The sequence below is a fragment of the Myotis daubentonii genome, chromosome 3, assembly GCF_963259705.1.
Source record: "Myotis daubentonii chromosome 3, mMyoDau2.1, whole genome shotgun sequence".
Taxonomy (NCBI): Eukaryota; Metazoa; Chordata; class Mammalia; order Chiroptera; family Vespertilionidae; genus Myotis; species Myotis daubentonii.
In genome coordinates this window covers 203,741,286-203,759,277 of record NC_081842.1, presented here as the reverse complement: position 1 = coordinate 203,759,277, position 17,992 = coordinate 203,741,286, and the positions used below count along the sequence as shown (strand labels likewise).

Here is a 17,992-nt window from a genome sequence, read left to right as displayed (position 1 = left end):
TTGCCTTTTGTTGGTTTACCTTGTGAATAGCATTTGAGAACCTAGAACACACATCTCCCAGTTAGGCTATCGTGTCTTTTTGCCTGATATTTGTGATGATAATGCCTCTCTCCTTGGTCTCAGGATAGGCAGAGAACATCAGACATAGCAGCTCAACTCCACAAACCTTGCTGCTTTGATTTTGACTTATGGAAGACTATTCTCTCCACAGATTTTTGCAGCTCAAATAGCAGTCCGTCTTTCCAGCCCATCAAAAGCCACGTGACCATTCCAACAGCCCATGTGATGCCTTCTACTTTAGGGACCTCTCCTGCCAAGCCAAATTCTACACCTGCCAGACCCTCTTCCTCCAAAATCCCTTTGTCAGGATTGGCTGAAAGTGTGGGGATGACAAGAAATGGAGACCTCGGTGGAATGAAACATTCTCCAGGCTTATCTAGAGATTTCATGTATCATTGTGGTACTGCTGGAGAAAATGGAATTGAGCGGTCTTGGTTTCCAGCCGTGGGCCATGAAAGAGAAGAAGAGATGAGGAAGTTTGATATTCCCAGTATGGAATCTACCCTTAATCAGTCAGCAGTGATGGAGACACTTTATTCAGATCCTCGCTACAGGGTCCACTTCCACAACCTAAGAACCGACCCAAACAAGGAGTTATACAAAGGGTTGCCTGAGACCAAGAAGACCCCAGACAGTGGTGTGGTATGTGAGCGGAATGGACTACATCCTAGCAGCAGTGGGTTGCTCCCTTTGGGACTCCAGCCTGCTCCTGGGCTCTCCAAGCCTCTATCCTCTCAGGTGTGGCAGCCAAATTCTGACCCTTGGCATCCTCGAGAGCGGTCTTGTGAGCTCAGCACTTGTCGGCAGCATCTGGAATTGATTCGTTTACAGATGGAACAAATGCAGGTAGGTAGAGGGGCTTCTTTCCTTGGATTTTGGGGTTCGATACAGATCTTTGAACTTGTATAGGTTGTGTCTTCTAAGTTTTGACTCCAAAGAAAACATTTGTAAGAAAGAGGGAAAATGTTTATAGATAAGAAATGAAGGCTGTGGATGCCATTGAATCTGTTGGTGGTCTAATGAAACACCAGATAGGTTCTCCAAAGTAGAGGGTTACAAGAGAAGACCCAAAAAAGTCACTAGGCTAGGTACTTTTACTTACAGAATCTAATTAATCCTTATAGCATCTTGATGAGGTATATGTAGAAATTTACTAGGTTTTTAGACTAAGTAATTTGCCCAGGATCACAAAGCTGATTAAGTGACAGAGCTAGGGTTTAAAAATTGTCTTTGAACCCCTATGCTTTTTCCACTATACCTGTTTTATGTTTTTAAAAAAGTCCGTGTGCTACTTAAGAGTGGGAAGGAAAGAAGCTGAATATTCTATTTTTTTCCAAGTTGTTGAGGACATCTTAGCTCTTAGTTTGCTTCTGTTGCCAGATAATATAAGATAACTGACCTTTTCTTAGAAACTAGAGCCTTTCTGAGCTGTGTCCAGTTGGCAGAAGTCTCCCTGGCAGGTTCTTTCCAGTCATGCATCAGAGCTAAAATTATTTCATAAACACTGGGCCTTCTTAGTCTGAGCCAAAATGAGCCTTGACTACAGACCCAGGATATTGCTCAGGTGTTTTCAGGTGCCTGTGGGTCAAGATCAAGCCCCTTTGGTCCTGCTTGTCTTTCAGCTTCAGAATGGAGCCACCTGCCACCATCCTGCTGCATTTGCTCCTTCACTGCCCATGTTAGAACCAGCACAGTTGGTCAGCATCTTGAACAGTAATGAACACCTTCTAAAGGAAAAGGAACTCCTCATTGACAAGTAAGAGAGCATAGGGTACCTACCATAGACCAGCTTCTGTTCTCAGCCCCCACTGAGGGCACTTAATGAATTCTCCTCAAGGGCAGTACATTCCCCTCTGTTTATGTTTACTCCTTGCCTCATGGTAGAGTTAGGTTGATAAGCAGCCTAGTCCTCTAGCTGACAAATGTGATAGACTAATTGTGTATCTGCAGGGGCTCTGGGAGTGCCTAAAGCAGGCAGCGGGTTCTTTGTAGCTGATCTTTCTTCATTTCCCCTCAGTCAGCTTTCTCATTTGTTCTCCTCCAGCAAAATAGTACTGCCCAGAATCTAAGGTCCTTGCTTATATAGCATCAATGTACCCATCTAAGGAAAGGGGGGGCTTATATTTGCAAGTTGATTAGTGTTAGAATTCTGGACCCTATTCTTCTGGCTTTTGCAGACAGAAGAAACACATCTCTCAGCTGGAGCAGAAAGTGCGAGAGAGTGAACTACAAGTCCACAGTGCCCTTTTGGGCCGCCCTGCCCCCTTTGGGGATGTCTGCTTGCTGAGGCTGCAGGTAAGCATTGGCAGTTGGGTTGGCATTCTGCTTGTCATAATTTAGTATCTTAGCTATGCTTGGCACTGTTAGGTATCCAGGAAATAGAAAAGAAACCAAGTGATGTAAGATGTCCCTTCCCTCAAAGAGTAAACATCCTAATTTATAGCATCTCTTGTCCTGCCCATGTGGGGGCAGAAAAGGTTTGAGGATAGAACCAGGTGGAAGTCCAGATGCTTTGGTGTCAGGATATACTTGGGAGAAAAGGAAGGCAGAGCAAGGTATATTGTAAGGTCCTAGAGTTGGGTGATGTTCTGAGGTCTTAATCTACCAGCCCTGGCCAATGGAAGGAGAGGCAGATATAACGGTGTATTTAGAACCATTTTAATTTTTATCTTCCATGTCTAGGAACAACTGAAGGAAACCATATCCTCACTGAGGTCAATGACTCTAGAACAGCCGTGGGCAAACTACGGCCCGCGGGCCGGATGCGGCCCGTTTGAAATGAATAAAACTTAAAAAAAAAAAAGACCGTACCCTTTTATGTAATGATGTTTACTTTGAATTTATATTAGTTCACACAAACACTCCATCCATGCTTTTGTTCCGGCCCTCCGGTCCAGTTTTCTTAAGGGCCCTCAAGTCAAAAAGTTTGCCCACCCCTGCTCTAGAAAAAGCCAGCTTTGTTGGCTAAGAGTCTCTGCAATTTGGGCTTTTGAGTGATGGATATAGACAGATTATAGTACTGGTTTTGCCACCTAGTGGGCTTGTTAGACTGTTCCATCTTATAGAATCAAATCTATATATATAAAAGCCTAAGCAACCATTACGCCCGAATAACTGGGACGACTGGTTGACCAGTCGCTATGAGAGCGAAGGAGGAGTGGGGGAGGCAGGGAACTGCACGGTGGTGGGGCGGAGTCCATTCTTCCCACACCCGGCCTGGTGACCGTGGCCTCCTCTCCTGACTCTGCCGGGGCCTTCAGGCCCCGGGCTGGGACGGGGAACTGGGGGTAGGTGGCGGTGGACACAGTCCATTTCCCAGGGGGGCCGAGGGCTGGCTCCCTCCTTGGGCGCTGGCGACCAACCTCCCGTGGTCCCTCCCCCCGGCTAGCAGGCCCTGATCAGCCTGGCCCCAATCGGCCCTGATCACTGGCCAGGCCTAGGGACCCCACCCATCCACGAATTCATGCACCGGCCTCTAGTTGTTAGATAAAATCTAGTTCAGTTCTCTAATTTACTGATGAAAAATTGGCCTTGAGCCCTTGGAGTCCAGGTCTTCTGGTGTCTTGTCCTATTGCTTTACGGCAGTGGTTCTGAAATGTGAGTGTGCATCAGAATCACCTGGAGTGCTTTTCTAAAAAGATTTTTTAAATTGATCTTTAGAAAGAGAGGGGGAGAAACTGTGTGAGAGCGACATATAGATCGACTGCCTCCTGCATACCCCCTCCCAGGGATTGAGCCCACCACTCGGGTGTGTGTCCTGACCAGTAATCTAACTGGCAGCCTTTTGGGGCACGGGATGACACCCAACCGAGCCACTCCAGCCAGGGATCTGGAGGGCTTTTTAAAACATAGATTGTTAAGACCCAACCCCAGAGTTCCTGATTCAGTGGGTCTTGGAATTGGGCTCAAGAATGTGCATTTCTAACAAATTCCCAGGTGATACTGATGCTGTTAGTCCTAGGATCACATTCTGAGAAGCACTGCTTGAAATTTTCAGAGAAAGATAATATTTGGCCATGAAGTCTGCTGGGATAAGTAAATTACATGGGACTGTAAGCGTAAGGAATAGGTATATTGAGAATCTTTCTGCAGGAATTGCAACGAGAGAACACTTTCTTACGTGCGCAGTTTGCGCAGAAGACAGAAGCCTTGAACAAGGAAAAGATCGAGCTTGAAAGGAAACTTTCTGCTTCAGAAGTTGAAGTCCAACTCATCAGAGAGTCTCTCAGAGTGGCGTTGCAGAAGCATTCAGAGGAGGGGAAGAAACAGGAAGATAGGGTGAGCTAAGGAGCTAATGGCTCTCTAATTCACAAAGGAGTTGACAGTCAGCCTTCTCCTGCCAAACTCTAAGCTGTTTCTGGCCCCATTCTTGGAACCAGGGGAAGCCAGCCAATTGGGTCAGACCCTGCATTGACTTCTCATGCAGGACTGGTCTGCTAGAAATGGAGCTCCTTCTTTCTCTCATCTCCACAAAACTACCACAGTATAAGCCCTCACTGCCCCAGGTTGTGATGGGCCACCAGGTGACGTAGGTGGAAAACTGGCCTGAGCAGTCATATCAGATGATACCATTGCATGATGTTTAAATACCTATGGTAAATTTGCACCATTCAGCCTGGTTTCTCTTCACTCTACCTAAAAAGGAGAAGAATTCCATGTGTGCAGCCAGCTTGGGAGTTTTTACATTTTTGCTATTGCTCTTAGAATTGTCTTTGAATGAGCTTGGTTGTCATAGAAGGAGCTGATTTAATCAGCTTAACAATATTAATCAGCTTAACAATAACCCACAACCGTCGGACCAACTAAGGAGCTGATTTAAAATCTTCTTTTTTCCCCTCTCTTTTTTTTTTTAAGAGAGAGAGTGGAAGGGAAAGGGGGAGAGAGGGAGAGAGAAACATCGATGTGAGAGAAACACATTGATTTGTTGCTTCCCACACAGGCCGGGGAGCCAACCCAGGTACTTGCCCTTGACCAGGAATTGAACCCACACCCTCTGGTGCGCTCTAACCACTGAGAAACACAGCCAGGGCTGATTTAAAATCTTTTGGTTCTATTCACAGCTTTCTCTAATGCAGATGTTCTGGGGGTGGGGGCAGTTTAGTAATGTTTAGTTCTGGACCATCTACATCAAAATCAACTAGAGCAGTGCTTAAACTTTAAACTTTAATGTGCTTAAGAGTCACTTAGAGTAGGTTTAGAATTGACCCACGTATATGGTTAGTTTTAGGGTTAAGTTAGGTTAAAGTTAAGTATAGTTTAGGTTTAGGGTTAGGTTGGGCTAGGTTTAGTGTTATGGCTGAGGTTAGGTATAGGGTTAAGTTACTGCTAGGATTAGGGTAAGATTTAGGGTAAAGGTTCGGTGTAGGGTTGAAGTTTAGTACAGAGATAGGGTTAGTGTTAAGGTTGGATTTCAGTTTGAGTTTAGGTGTAAGGTTAGTGTTAGAATTAAGTTTAGGATTGAGGTTAGGTATATTGGTAGGGTTAGTATTAGAATTAGATTAAGGATAAGGTTAAGATACAGTTTTAGGGTTAGGATTATATTAGGGTTATAGAGAGGGTTAAGTATAATATTATGGGATTAAAGTTAGGTAAGAAAGAGTATAGGGTTAGGATTGAGGTTAGGTATAGCATTAGGTTTTGAGTTAGAATTAGGGTTGAGTTTAGTACAGGGTTAGGGTTAAATATAGTATTAGGGTTGAGGTTGGTTTAGGGACAGGATTAGGGTTGAAGATAGTAAAGTTATGTTTCTGGTTAAAGTTAGTGATAGAGAGTTGAGTTCGGTCTAGGATTAGTGTTGAGGATAGGTATAGGTTTGGATTAGGATTTTAGTTAGGGTTAGAGTTATGAAGAGGATTTTATAGAGTGTTGGGGTTAGGTTAGGATTAAGTTTAAGATTAGGTATATTGTTAGCATTAGTGTTACGGTTAGGGTGAAGTTTAGGTATGGAGTTACTGTTAGTATAGGGTCAGGGTTAGGGTTAGTGTAGAATTTAGGTTCGTGTTGAGGTTAAACATCAGGTTAGCTTTTGTGTTAGTTTTAGGGTTAGTGTTGAGGTTAGCCATAGTGGATAGGGTTGGGGTTAGAGTTAGGGATAGGGTTGAGTTTTAGGGTTAGGGATGAGTTTAGGTATAAGGTTAGGGTTTCACTTAGTGGAAGAAGTTAGATAGTTTTTGGGTTAGGGTTTAGTATTAGGGTTATTAAGAGGGTTAGGTATGATTTAGTGTTAGGGTTAGGTTTAATTGAGCTTAGGTATATGGTTAGGGTTAAGAGTAAGGTTAAACTTAGTTTCGGTTAGGGGTAGGAAAAGTAAAAAAGAATTACTTGGCCCTAGCCAGTTTGGCTTAGTGGATAGAGCACTGGCCTGGGGACTGAAGGGTCCCAGGTTCGATTCCGGTCAAGGGCACATAACCAGGTTGTGGTCTTGATTCCCAGTAGGGGGCGTGAAGGAGGCAGCCAGTCAATGATTCTCATCATTGATGTTTCTATCTCTCCCTCTCCCTTCCTCTCTCTGAAATCAATAAAAATATATTTTAAAAAAATTACTTATTTAAAATGCAGAAATAAATAAAAATATATTGAAAAGAAACTTTTAATCTAAATAATACAAGTATCTAAGGTAAATAATCAAATACCGATAAGTGTAATAAAAGTTAGTAGTTCTGTGCCTAGTCTACTTCATAAAGGTATTCATCCTCAACTCTTCTCTTTCTCCTGAAATATACCTCTACATATATGAATAGTATTCTTTTTTTGTTCTTTTGCTGTATTTATTTACTTTAAAATATTTTTTTTTATTGATTTCAGAGAGGAAGGGAGAGGGAGAGAGAGAGAGAAACATCAGTGATGAGAGAGAATCGTTGATTGGCCGGCTGCCTCCTGTATGCCCTCCACTGGGGATCGAGCCCACAACCCGGGCATGTGCCCTTGACTGAGTCAAACCTGGGACCCTGCAGTCCGTAGACCGATGCTCTATCCAAACCAGCTAGGGCTTATGCTGTTTTTATTTCATGGATGCAGTTAGCTTATTTTTTTGATTATATTGATTATACCTTTTGGGATATCTGCACCTATTTATAGTGTTTCTTGTTTCCTTCAGGGCTTTTTATTTTGTTTGGTGACTTTCAAGTTAGAGTCTTGGTGATCCTTGAATAAAAGGAAGTATTTAAAAGCTGGATGGAAGCTCTGGGTTCATGGTAGTTGCCTGGTAGACTTGTCTATAGTATGTCCAGACTTAAACTGTCATCTCTCTTGGGAACCCTCAAATATAAGTATGAATGTCTTACCTCTCTCTAGAAAAGAATCTTCAGCCTGTTCCGTGGAACAGCTGGGAGCAAGAATGCTTTTAGCTGTTAGGTTCTTGATACTGAGAACAAGATGAGGTTTAGAGTCCCACCGTTCTGTACATTGATTTTTACTTGTACTTATTTTCAACCCACCACTTCACTCTCTGCCTGCTGTGACTGATATTCCTGAGTCTGGAATCTCTCATTTGATTTCTCCAGAGATTAAATCTCCATTCTCCTGTTGGGGAAACCTAGGGTGAGGATGGTATCCAGCTAACCTGTATATAGACTTGCAGTAAATCCCCCTATTTTTCAGGTCTATGGCTGATAACCTGCCTCAGGAGTACCTGGTGCCTTCAGTACAGAGATTATTGGGAGTTGTGAAGGGCACATTGTTTTCTAAATGTTAACGCCCACTGCAGAGTATAACTCCTCTGCTCCAAGTCATTTATCCCTCCATCCACTTTCATCTTCTGAAAATATATTGAAATTTCTCATACACTTTGTCTCCTCCTCTGTTGACTTTTTTTGTTGGTTTGTTTATTTTTATTGATTTATTTAGAGAGGAAGGGAGAGGGAGAAACATCTGTGTGAGAAACATTAATTGCTGCCTCCTGCATGCCCCCTACTGGCGATTTGTGCCCTGACCAGGAATCAAACTGGAATGCATGAGACAGCGGCTAGGGCCAGACAGATTATTTATTATGCAGAAGTACTTGGGCAGTTTTTGAAAACAGCCCAGGGAGCTCTTCTTCCTTGTCCTTGATTGGAAAGTTCAGGTGTGTTAACTCTGCACTTTATGCCCTAATCTCAAATGGTAAAATTTGAACCACTTCCCTGCCTTCATTGTAGTAGAAAAATATTTACAGCTCTAAGAACAGAGACAATGGTCAGTTAAAAAAAAAAAAGTTGATGTTCAGGTTCCTGGAGGAGTTGATGGAGATAGATTCTAGACATGTCTTTCCCTAGGTCAAGGGTCGTGATAAACATATCAATAATTTGAAAAAGAAATGCCAGAAGGAATCCGAGCAGAACCGGGAAAAGCAGCAGCGTATTGAAACCTTGGAGCGCTACCTGGCTGACCTGCCCACCCTGGAAGACCATCAGAAGCAGAGCCAGCAGGTAGCAGCAATGTCTGGGCGTACCTGGGGAAAGCAGGGAGTGGCCAAACCAGGGGGACTTTCTCCGCCTCTGCTGTATGCAGTTACCCCGTGGTTTCCTGAAAGGAAAATCCCCAGTCATATCAAGACACAGCTGGACTGTAAATTTTATAAGACCCAGACAGTCTTTTTTAGTTTGTTGACCTAAGCATGGAATCCTGTTTCTCAGCTTAAGGATTCTGAGTTGAAGATCACAGAGCTGCAGGAGAGAGTGACTGAGTTGGAGAATTTGCTGGAGGAGACCCAGGCAGCTTGCAGAAAGAAGGAGGTTCAACTGGAAAGCCTGAGACAGACAGAAGCAGAATTCTCCACTGGACATAGGTAAATATCCCTGTGAGGTTGAGGAAGTGGAGGGCTAGGTTCTGGTCCTGGCTACCCCGTACTAGTTGTGTGACTGCTCTAATCTCTACTTCTCTAAGCTTTGTTTTGTTTGGAGTGTGAATAATAGAAAAACGACCTATGTCTTTGAGATGGAGTCTGGGGGATATAATGGTACAGTGGGAACTTGTCATTTTATCCTTTAGAAGGGTCCAGCTCAGTGCCTGCCATAACAATGCTGAATAATAATCCTTGACTATTTGTGTTGAATGAATGAAAGCACTTTATAAACTGGGAAATAAGTTGTCTGTATATTTGCAAAAGTAGATCCTGGTGCTGAGAACTGGGGAGTTACCCACATTTTGAACCTTGTAAGCTAAAGACTACCAGCAGAATCTGTTTCTTCTCCGCACTAGGGATTGCTCTTGATTGCCACAACAGGTTCTGAGAACAAAACAAAATAGCATAATGTACTCTCAGGGTGTCTTGGGAGCCTCATCCATATTAATAGCAATTTCTGAAAATGTGATGGCTGTGTTTCAACAGCTTCTTGGATCAAATCCAGTTTCTAATGGGATGGATTGGATTTTTCATCCTAATATACCACAGTGAACCCTGTTGTTTATCTTAGCAGATGGGCCATGATGAAAGTGACTGTGGGGATCCATTAGGGGAGACCATTGTTTCGAGTCAGAAGTAAGTTAGGGGACAAAGTTGATTCTGCCCCAAACTATGTATACCAAGAAAAAAGGAGATTTTTTTGTGTTTTCCAAAGTTCTACAGTATACATGTATGAATTTTATAATCTAAATACATGTGATGAGTGTTTATTTTTAGATATCAAAACAAAGAATAAAAGCCTTGGGCAGGTGGCCATTGTATAGATCAGGGGTCCTCAAACTACGGCCCGCGGGCCACATGCAAATACAAATATTGTATTTGTTCCCGTTTTGTTTTTTTACTTCAAAATAAGATATGTGCAGTGTGCATAGGAATTTGTTCATAGTTTTTTTTTTAAACTATAGTTGGGCCCTCCATCAGTCTGAGGGACAGTGAACTGGCCCCCTGTTTAAAAAGTTTGAGGACCCCTGGTATAGATATTGGCTTCTAATAAAGGGAACTCATATAGACTAAGTAGTTTCAGTGTGGCACACCTTCCATTACAACATACCTAATGTTATCCTCAGCTGTGGCTCAGAAGGGCCTAAGTGTTTTGTCCCAAACATACAAGCAGATCAGGAGTCAGAGCCACATCCCTCTGACTTCAGACTTCTTGAAGAGGCCACTGTCTTTCAGCCTGCAAGATAAGCAGTGTATGGAGGCCAGTGGAGAAGGTCCAGCCCAACAGGAAGAAGGTCCAAAGGTGGAAATGGAGTCCTGGCAGAAGGAATGTGATTCTCTCCGAAAGGTGATTGAGGGTGTCCAGGCTGTAACAGGTGGTAGGCTAAGAGGAAAGAGAAATTTGTGTTTTGGGAAGGCACCATGAATTTCTGGCCCTGGGCCATCTGTATTACCCAGAGCCTTTCCCTCTTTTCCGAGAAGTCACTCCTGCATAATAAGTTTGCATTTAGGTATTCATCCTTATGACAGGTAAGAAAGTGAGGGGAGGACATGCCTCTGAACATTCAGACTGGATGTTCCAAAATGGTGCACTTCATTCATTGCTCCGGCCCTCTGCAGAATCTCTGGCACTGGACAGAGATCTGACCACTGATGTGGCCCTAATTCAGCAGAGGAGCAGTCCAGGGCCTGTTGGTGAGACTGATCACAGATCAGCAAAAAAGAAGACCCAGAAATAGTTCAGAGAATACCTGAGGTCTCAAAGAACAGGAAACTGGGCCTATTCAGGTTCTCTCCTTCAACATTCAGTGTGAGAAGGCTATACGTAACAACCATCACAGCCCTGGATAAGACAGGTTTTGTTCAACTGAATTTTTAGTCATGTCCTTGACCAAAGAACAAGAATGTTTGCTGGCGATAAATAAAGTTAATTCCACTGGCCCTCCGTCATCAGGGTGAGGTTGTCTCTCACCCCCAGTAGTAAGTCCACACTCATTTGTGTGTGTGTGACTGGAGCTCAGGAGTGTGAAGTTGGTTAGCCTATCGGATAAGGAATCTGGGCTGTATTTCTGTAGGTAGAGTTAACTTGTCTTCACCCTGATCTCACTATTGACTGGCTGGCTGTAGCCAGTAGAGCTAATAGCCAGACCACAGGTCCTAGTGTAGCCTCTTGCCCTCTTGCCTCCTACCTCAACATCAACATGTGCTTATAGCCTTCCTTGATAACTTTGCCTTTCAGATTGTGGGAAAGCAACAGCAGAAGATGGGCCAGTTACACTCACAAGTACAGGTGAGCTGGAGCCCTTGGGATATGGTGGGCAGGACTTAATGGAATCTCTAGAATTCAGCCAACACTGTTCCATTCTCTGCCGTCCAATTTGTTCAGTGTTAGGAATACAACAAGAATGAGATCCAATCAGTGCTTTTAGCCTACAATCTTGTTGGGAAAGGGTTTCGGCACAATACGGTGAGTGCCATGTTCATGTTACCCTAGGGGAGCATAGAAGAGTTGGTTGAGGAGGAGGAGATCAAGGGTTTCTGGAGGTCATGACCCTTGAGGGAGGAGGAAGAATTAGGCAGGCAGAGAGGTAGAGCTGGAAGGGATGGTATTGGAGCTCCAGATAGAAGGAACAGCACAGGTAGGAACATGGAGGCATGAAACAGCAGGGTTTTGCACATGGAGCTGCAAGCAGTGTGATACTGGTGTTTTTTTTGTTTGTTTGTTTGTTTTTTATTAAACACTAGAAGAGTATATTTTAACTTTAAACATTTACCCAAATAAATTTTTTATACACACAGAGTTTAATAAATTACAAGCATACAGCTCTCTGATAGTTCTATAGTATACTTAATGAAAAATATAGAATACGCTTGGCTAGTGTGATACTGTTGAAGTAAGATGGTGAATGGAGAACTGGGGTATGGGAAGAATTTGTCTCTCCAATTAAGTTAGCTTTTTTAAAAAATAAATATATGTTTTTATTGATTTCAGAGAGAGGAAGGGAGAGGGAAAGAGAGAAACATCAGGGATGAGAGAGAATCATTGACCAGCTGCCTCCTGCACGCCCCCTACTGGTGATGGAACCTGCAGCCCAGGCATATGCCCTGACCAGAATTGAACTGTGACTCCTGGTTCATGGATCCGATGCTCAACCACTTAGCCACACTGGACAGAGAGAAACATCAATGATGAGAGAATCATTGATCGGCTGCCTCCTGCATGCCCCCTACTGGGGATTGAGCCCGCAACCCAGGCATGCGCCCTTGGCCAGAATTGAACCTGGGACCCTTCAGTCCATAGGCCGATGCTCTACCCACTGAGCCAAACCAGCTAGGGCAATATATTGATTTTAGAGAGAGAGGAAAGGAGAGGGATAGAGAGAAAAACATGGACTAGCTACCTCCTGCATGCCCCCTACTGGGGATATCTTGGTTCATGGGTCGATGCTCAACTACTGAACCACACTGGCCAGGCGGCTTTTATTCATTAGGTAGGTGATGGGAATCTTCTAAAGCATTTAATTGGAGTGTGGTGTGGTTAAGTTAGCAATTCAGGCTTTTTATGGAAAAAGATTGCTCTTGGGAGAGAGGCAAAGCTGGAGGCCAGTGAACTGTTGTGAAAATCCTAGTGAGAGATGGTGAAGGAACCTGGCATTTCTGTGAATTTTAGGAGGTAAAACTGAGAGGAATCAGTGACAGAATATAGTGGTTTGAAGAATAAGGAAAAATCAAAGAGAACTCTTGGTTTCAATCTTGGGTCAGAGTGGGCATGTCCTTAACTGGGTTCTCTAAGAAATCCTAGGAAAAGCAGGTTCACTCAGGTTCTCTGTGGACTCTGAAAGAGGTTTCACACTAAAATGGATAAAACACACTTATTCTGAGGAGCAACAAAAGCTGCAATCCCGCCGTTGCCATTTGTGGGCCAGGCGATGCCTATTTAGTTTACTAATTCATATTTCAAGTCCTATTAGAATGTAGTCAAACCAAATATAGTTAAAATCTTGCGTTTTTAGTAGAGTTTTAATGTCTATGTTTTCTGGAACCCTATGTTCCACAAAGGTTGCAAAAGCTTAACATGTTAAATGGTACATTTAGCCATGATGAGACTTCTCAGGCAAATTATTAGATGTATTTGCTGGAATTATGTAGGTTCAGGATAGTTACATTGGGTATTTCATAGTGATGAGATATTCTCCTGGGAAGTTACATATTTTTATTAATACAAATGGGAAAATTCAGATTTTTACAATATTGTATTTGTTCAAATCAGTTACAAAATCGGGGGGGAATTGAAATAGAATGAATAGAATAAGAGGCAGAATATAATAAATATACTTTCCTCCCTCTGGCTACCCCTGCATGCACACACCACGCACATACATTACAGTCTAGATTTGATGCCTGTGGGAGTGTTCTCCTACCCCTTCTCATCTGTGTAAAAGCATTTAAAACAATATTGTGAGGGGTTTGGACTGTGAGCTCCTTAAAGACTGGCATTCTTTTCAGTAGCCTTAGTGCATGTCACAGTAAGTCATCAGCAAACATTGAATTCAACCTAATGGATGTTCCCTGCTCTCAAGAAAGTAATTGTTTGCCCAACAGGCGTGGCTCAGACCTTGAACAAGAAGGTCACAGTTAGATTCCTAGTCAAGGTACATGCCCGGGTGGCAAGCTCAATCCCTAGTGTGGGGGTGTGCAGGTGGCAGCCAATCAATGATTTTCTCTCTTTGACGTTTTTATCTCTCTCTCCCTCTCCCTTGCTCTCTTTGAAATCAATAAAAAAAAATATTTTTAAAAAAGAAAGTAATGGTCTAGTGGAGGGAGGAATCATGTGCACAACCAGCAAAGGCACTCATGATCTCTGAGGCGGTATGAGTAGCAAGGTGAGGTTATGATGAATTGAATCTGATTTGCAGATTGAGGAAAGCTTGGGTGGCGTTGGAGGAGGTTTCCTGGGTGACAGGCAGAACAGAAGAGAATTCTGGGTGAAGGGGAAGAGGAATGAGTAACAATATTGAAGCTGGAGCCTTGGGGGATGAAGGCCAGCCAGTTATTCTGTAGGTGTGGCTAAAGTGGAGGTTGTGTGGAGGGTAAAAAGAGATACGGCTGTAACAGTAGGTAAGGGCTCGACTGGCCTGGAATGCCCTGCTGAGGAACTAGTAGCCTCTTATTTTGTACATGGTCACTGGCTATAGGAGGGTTTCAATCAGGGCTATTCTAAAATCTCTTAGCAGCAGTGTGTGGGCAGGGTAGGGCTTTACTATATAGTCCAGGCCAGAGGTGATATGGTCTGAACCAGACCTGTTACCCCTGGTGTGTTCTCCCATCACTCCTTGCCATCGAATTTAGAGCCTAGAGCAGCAAGTGGCTCAAGAAGAAGGAACAAGCCAAGCCCTGAAAGAGGAGGCCCAGCAGAGGGAGACAGCCTTGCAGCAGCTTCGCACAGCTGTGAAAGAGGTGAGCAGCATCAGCTAGTCCTGGTACTCTGTGTACCCTTCCCATCCCTACTCACACATGAGCTCCCATGTTTGAAAGGTGCCTGCTGAACGGTTTTTTGTGGTTGTTTTTTGTTTGGTTTTTTTGTGTGTTTTTTGGCAGAGGAATAAAAAGGGACATTGCATCATCCTTTATATTAAAGGTCCTAAGCCTGTCTTAGAGTGGCCATAATTACCCAGGGGGGAAAAAAATTACCCAGGAATGCTTTTTTTAAAAAAATATATTTTATTGATTTTTTACAGAGAGGAAAGGAGAGGGATAGAGAGTTAGAAACATCGACGAGAGGGAAACATCGATCAGCTGCCTCCTGCACGCCCCCCACTGGGGATGTGCCCGCAACCAAGGTACATGCCCTTGACCGGAATCGAACCTGGGACCCTTGAGTCCACAGGCTGACGCTCTATCCACTGAGCCAAACCGGCCAGGGCAGGAATGCTTTTTGTATGTGGAAAGTCACTCTCCCTTTGTCTTTCTACAGCCACAGATTTGTGGAGTTGGGAAGGGAAGGGTTCAAGAAGACTGAGGGTTTGGTGGTCCTCATGGAGTAAACAGCTATCATTGGGGGACAACCAAGATCAATGGCCAAGACCTAGGAAGGAGTCAGCCATTGCAAGGATTGTCACATGGTTCACTGTGGGTGAAGGGCTGGGATTGGAAGGGGAACTGTTCAGTGTCTTTAGAACAGAGATAGGGAGGGAAGCAGAGTGGGTTAAGCTGTTCAGGGTGAAAGGAGGAAAGAGACACAGGTAATTCGTGAGTAACTGGTCTGTGTAGTGAGCCCAGCTCCACTGAAGTGAAGGTCCAAAAAGGAAGGATAAATTCCAGCACTGTGTTCTCCAGGTCCCCAGCTTCTCCAGCTCCCCACCCAGTGTCCACTAGCTGTCATGTCTTTATTACTTCTTTTATTCCTCTGACACCCTCTGATCAGACTGGCTGGTGGCCACTTTTGTCAGGGTGGCAGGGAGAGATTGAAACCAGTGTCTCCTCAGATTTCACAGTTCACATTAAGCCTTCTCTAATAGCCTGGCTAACAGTGTTGGCTGAGGGACTGGCTTCAGATAAAGTTCCGAGGGGCGGGAGTATCTTCTCTGGTTCCTGAACAGAAACCTGGAGGCTGATGACTCAGTCTGCTGGGGAGTGGTTTCCTCTCCAGTTCGGGAGTTCTGTGGGCCTGGCCTGCCTATAGGAGGAAGTAGGCCTGGAATCGAGAAGGGAGTAGGAGTGCTAAGTCTGTAAGTAGGGATGGGGAGGAGGAACATCACCTGACTCACACCCTGCACACACATATATATCCACACTCAGGTACAGATACACTGCCTTTCTCTGGACCTGGGTTAATATTGTCCATCTATCCACTCAGCTTTCAGCACAGAACCAGGACCTGATTGAAAAGAATCTGACGCTCCAGGAACACCTGCGCCAAGCTCAACCAGGGTGCCCATCTTCACCAGACACGGCCCAGCTGGCATTTGAGCTGCACCAGGAGTTGGCCAGTTGTCTTCAAGATCTGCAAGCTGTCTGTAGCATTGTGACCCAGAGGGCCCAGGGCCATGACCCCAATCTCTCCTTGCTCCTGGGCATTCACTGTGAGTCCTCAGACCAGTCTGGGACCCAGGAGAGGGGAATGGCTTTCATTCTCTCATCCTCATCCACCTTTCCCATCTTCATGGTAACGTGGCAACAGGGCTATGGAGGCTTGGTCACTGCCCTCTGAGAGTTTGTGTTTTGTAAAGGAGATGTTCAGAAAATCTGTTTTGGAAATAGGCATCTTTGTGGGGGGTCCCTGGGCACAGGACAAGCAAAAAGTGGCCCTTAGGCAGCAAATTTTCAGCCCACTATCCCCAGCTGCTTTTTTAAAAGTGCTGTGTCTCAAGACCATGGGCCTTACTCCCTCCACCTGAAAGCTTCCCTTAACTAACATTCTCTCAAAATGCTCTCCCCTCCAGCTGCACAGCACCCAGGGATTCCACTAGATTTACAGAAGCCGGATGTAATCAGGAGGAAACTAGAAGAGGTTCAACAGCTGCGCCATGACATCGAGGATTTAAGGACCACCATGTCAGATAGATATGCCCAGGACATGGGAGAAAACTGTGTCACGCAATGAGGAATGCTGGGCGTGGGACAGGCTGTATTCCCCAAGGAAGGATCTGGTGTGCTGACAGCCCAGTCCAGCAGGTCCTGCCCTGACAGTCTCTTGCCTCCTGTTTGCTGCTATTCCCAGAGAGAAGGTGTAGAAGGGAGGTAAGAGCCTGATCTGGGGCCAGGGGCTGACTAGGGAACTGTGCCTGCCCTGTCACACACTGGCTTTGCCTTGTTGGATTGCATTTGTCCTGTCATCTTGATTCATACTGTGAGGGGGAGTTACTAATTAACTTTTTCAGGTCACCTGGTAAGTCTTCACAGACTATTCCCAGCCCCAGGCTGATGTCAAAGGCAAACAGGCTGCTCACTTCCCTTCTCCATCCTTTGGGGTGGATCCACATTCATTCCCACTCCATACCTTGGTCCTGCTGTTGCCCAGAGTTCATTAAAGGGGCCTGTAAAGGCTGAGTACCAGTAACAGTGGCCATTTAAGAATTCTCAGGCCCCAGCACCAGCCTTCCTGGGAGCTGAGCTGGCTTTCTGGGCTTGCTTAGGTCCAGTTCCACTGCTGCTTTCTCAGGGCTCTTGTTCTCACAGACACCTCAGGGTGATCTATTCGTTAGCATAGTACCCACTGTAATTGGAGGCCTAGGGGTTATAGCCCGGGCTCCTCCATCTGCCATTTTATAGGCGACCCCTCTCCAGCTGCCCTGTGGCCTGGGCTCCCTTCTTGGTTTTCAGGTCACCCAGGTGGCCCCCTTCTTGGATTTTGAGTGCAAACTCTTCCCTGTGGTTCTGGGTTTAGGCAGGATTTCCCCCAAAATACCACAGGTCAACAGTCAAGCTGCTCATCCCCTCACCCTGGGGCTGGGGCCAATGCCCAGCCCTAATTTGTGCCTCTTTTGTTGAGGGGGTTCCCTTTCCTGCTCTGGGCTCCTTGAGAGTTCGGAGTACCCAATACAGGTTAGCTTTAAGGTATAGTTTTCAGTGTTTTCTGGGTTTTTTATTTGTTTCTCTGGGGCCTTGGAACTCTCTGCTTTCCGTTTTCTCCTGCCTCCTCGTTTAAGGAGCATCTCACAGTTGTTTGTATCTGGTTCCCAGCTGGCCCCAGGCCTCCTCAAGAGCTGGAGCCCAGCCAAGTGGAGGTCATGTGTAGGTGTGGGGAACACTGAACAGTTTATAGGAGTCTCAAAGAGCTAAGCTTTGTGCTGTCAGGGCAATATCCTAGACCTCACTCCTGGGTCTGAATGAGACTCCTTAAGTGTTTTTACAAGTTGTGTTTTATTTGTGGAGTGACTTATCCCTTCCATTCAGAGCAGCCTCACCCAGCCATCCCCTTAGCCCCTGGGCTCCTGCCTCTCCTGAAAGCAGAACCGCCTGGTTGGTCTCCACCCTGTGTTGGAAGCCCAGCCACCATGCTCACGGGTATTTTTCCTCGTAAAGTTTATAAGCAGTTATTTATATGAATTGTTGTTATGTCAACTGGTTTGTATTGCCTATTTTGATTACAAAATAAAAATTTACAGACTC

The 17,992-nt window shown here is 44.8% G+C and overlaps 1 protein-coding gene across 8 annotated transcripts in view; it reads left to right on the top strand.

Moving 5' to 3' along the window:
• The window catches only part of CEP85 (centrosomal protein 85), a 36,874-nt gene extending 18,882 nt beyond the window's left edge, over nucleotides 1-17,992 (top strand). For 5 of the 8 annotated variants that reach the window (XM_059690698.1, XM_059690697.1, XM_059690700.1 and 2 more), the window contains 11 exons: nucleotides 212-906; nucleotides 1,683-1,816; nucleotides 2,238-2,355; nucleotides 4,153-4,338; nucleotides 8,313-8,465; nucleotides 8,673-8,824; nucleotides 10,118-10,229; nucleotides 11,121-11,171; nucleotides 14,231-14,338; nucleotides 15,738-15,963; nucleotides 16,324-17,992. In XM_059690698.1, coding sequence (XP_059546681.1) covers nucleotides 212-906; nucleotides 1,683-1,816; nucleotides 2,238-2,355; nucleotides 4,153-4,338; nucleotides 8,313-8,465; nucleotides 8,673-8,824; nucleotides 10,118-10,229; nucleotides 11,121-11,171; nucleotides 14,231-14,338; nucleotides 15,738-15,963; nucleotides 16,324-16,484 — 2,096 coding nt within the window. In that variant the 3' untranslated portion in view covers nucleotides 16,485-17,992. Of the gene's footprint in view, nucleotides 1-123; nucleotides 907-1,682; nucleotides 1,817-2,237; nucleotides 2,356-4,152; nucleotides 4,339-8,312; nucleotides 8,466-8,672; nucleotides 8,825-10,117; nucleotides 10,230-11,120; nucleotides 11,172-14,230; nucleotides 14,339-15,737; nucleotides 15,964-16,323 lie in introns of all 8 variants that reach the window. The other 3 variants (XM_059690701.1, XM_059690699.1, XM_059690705.1) reach the window with 3 other exon arrangements.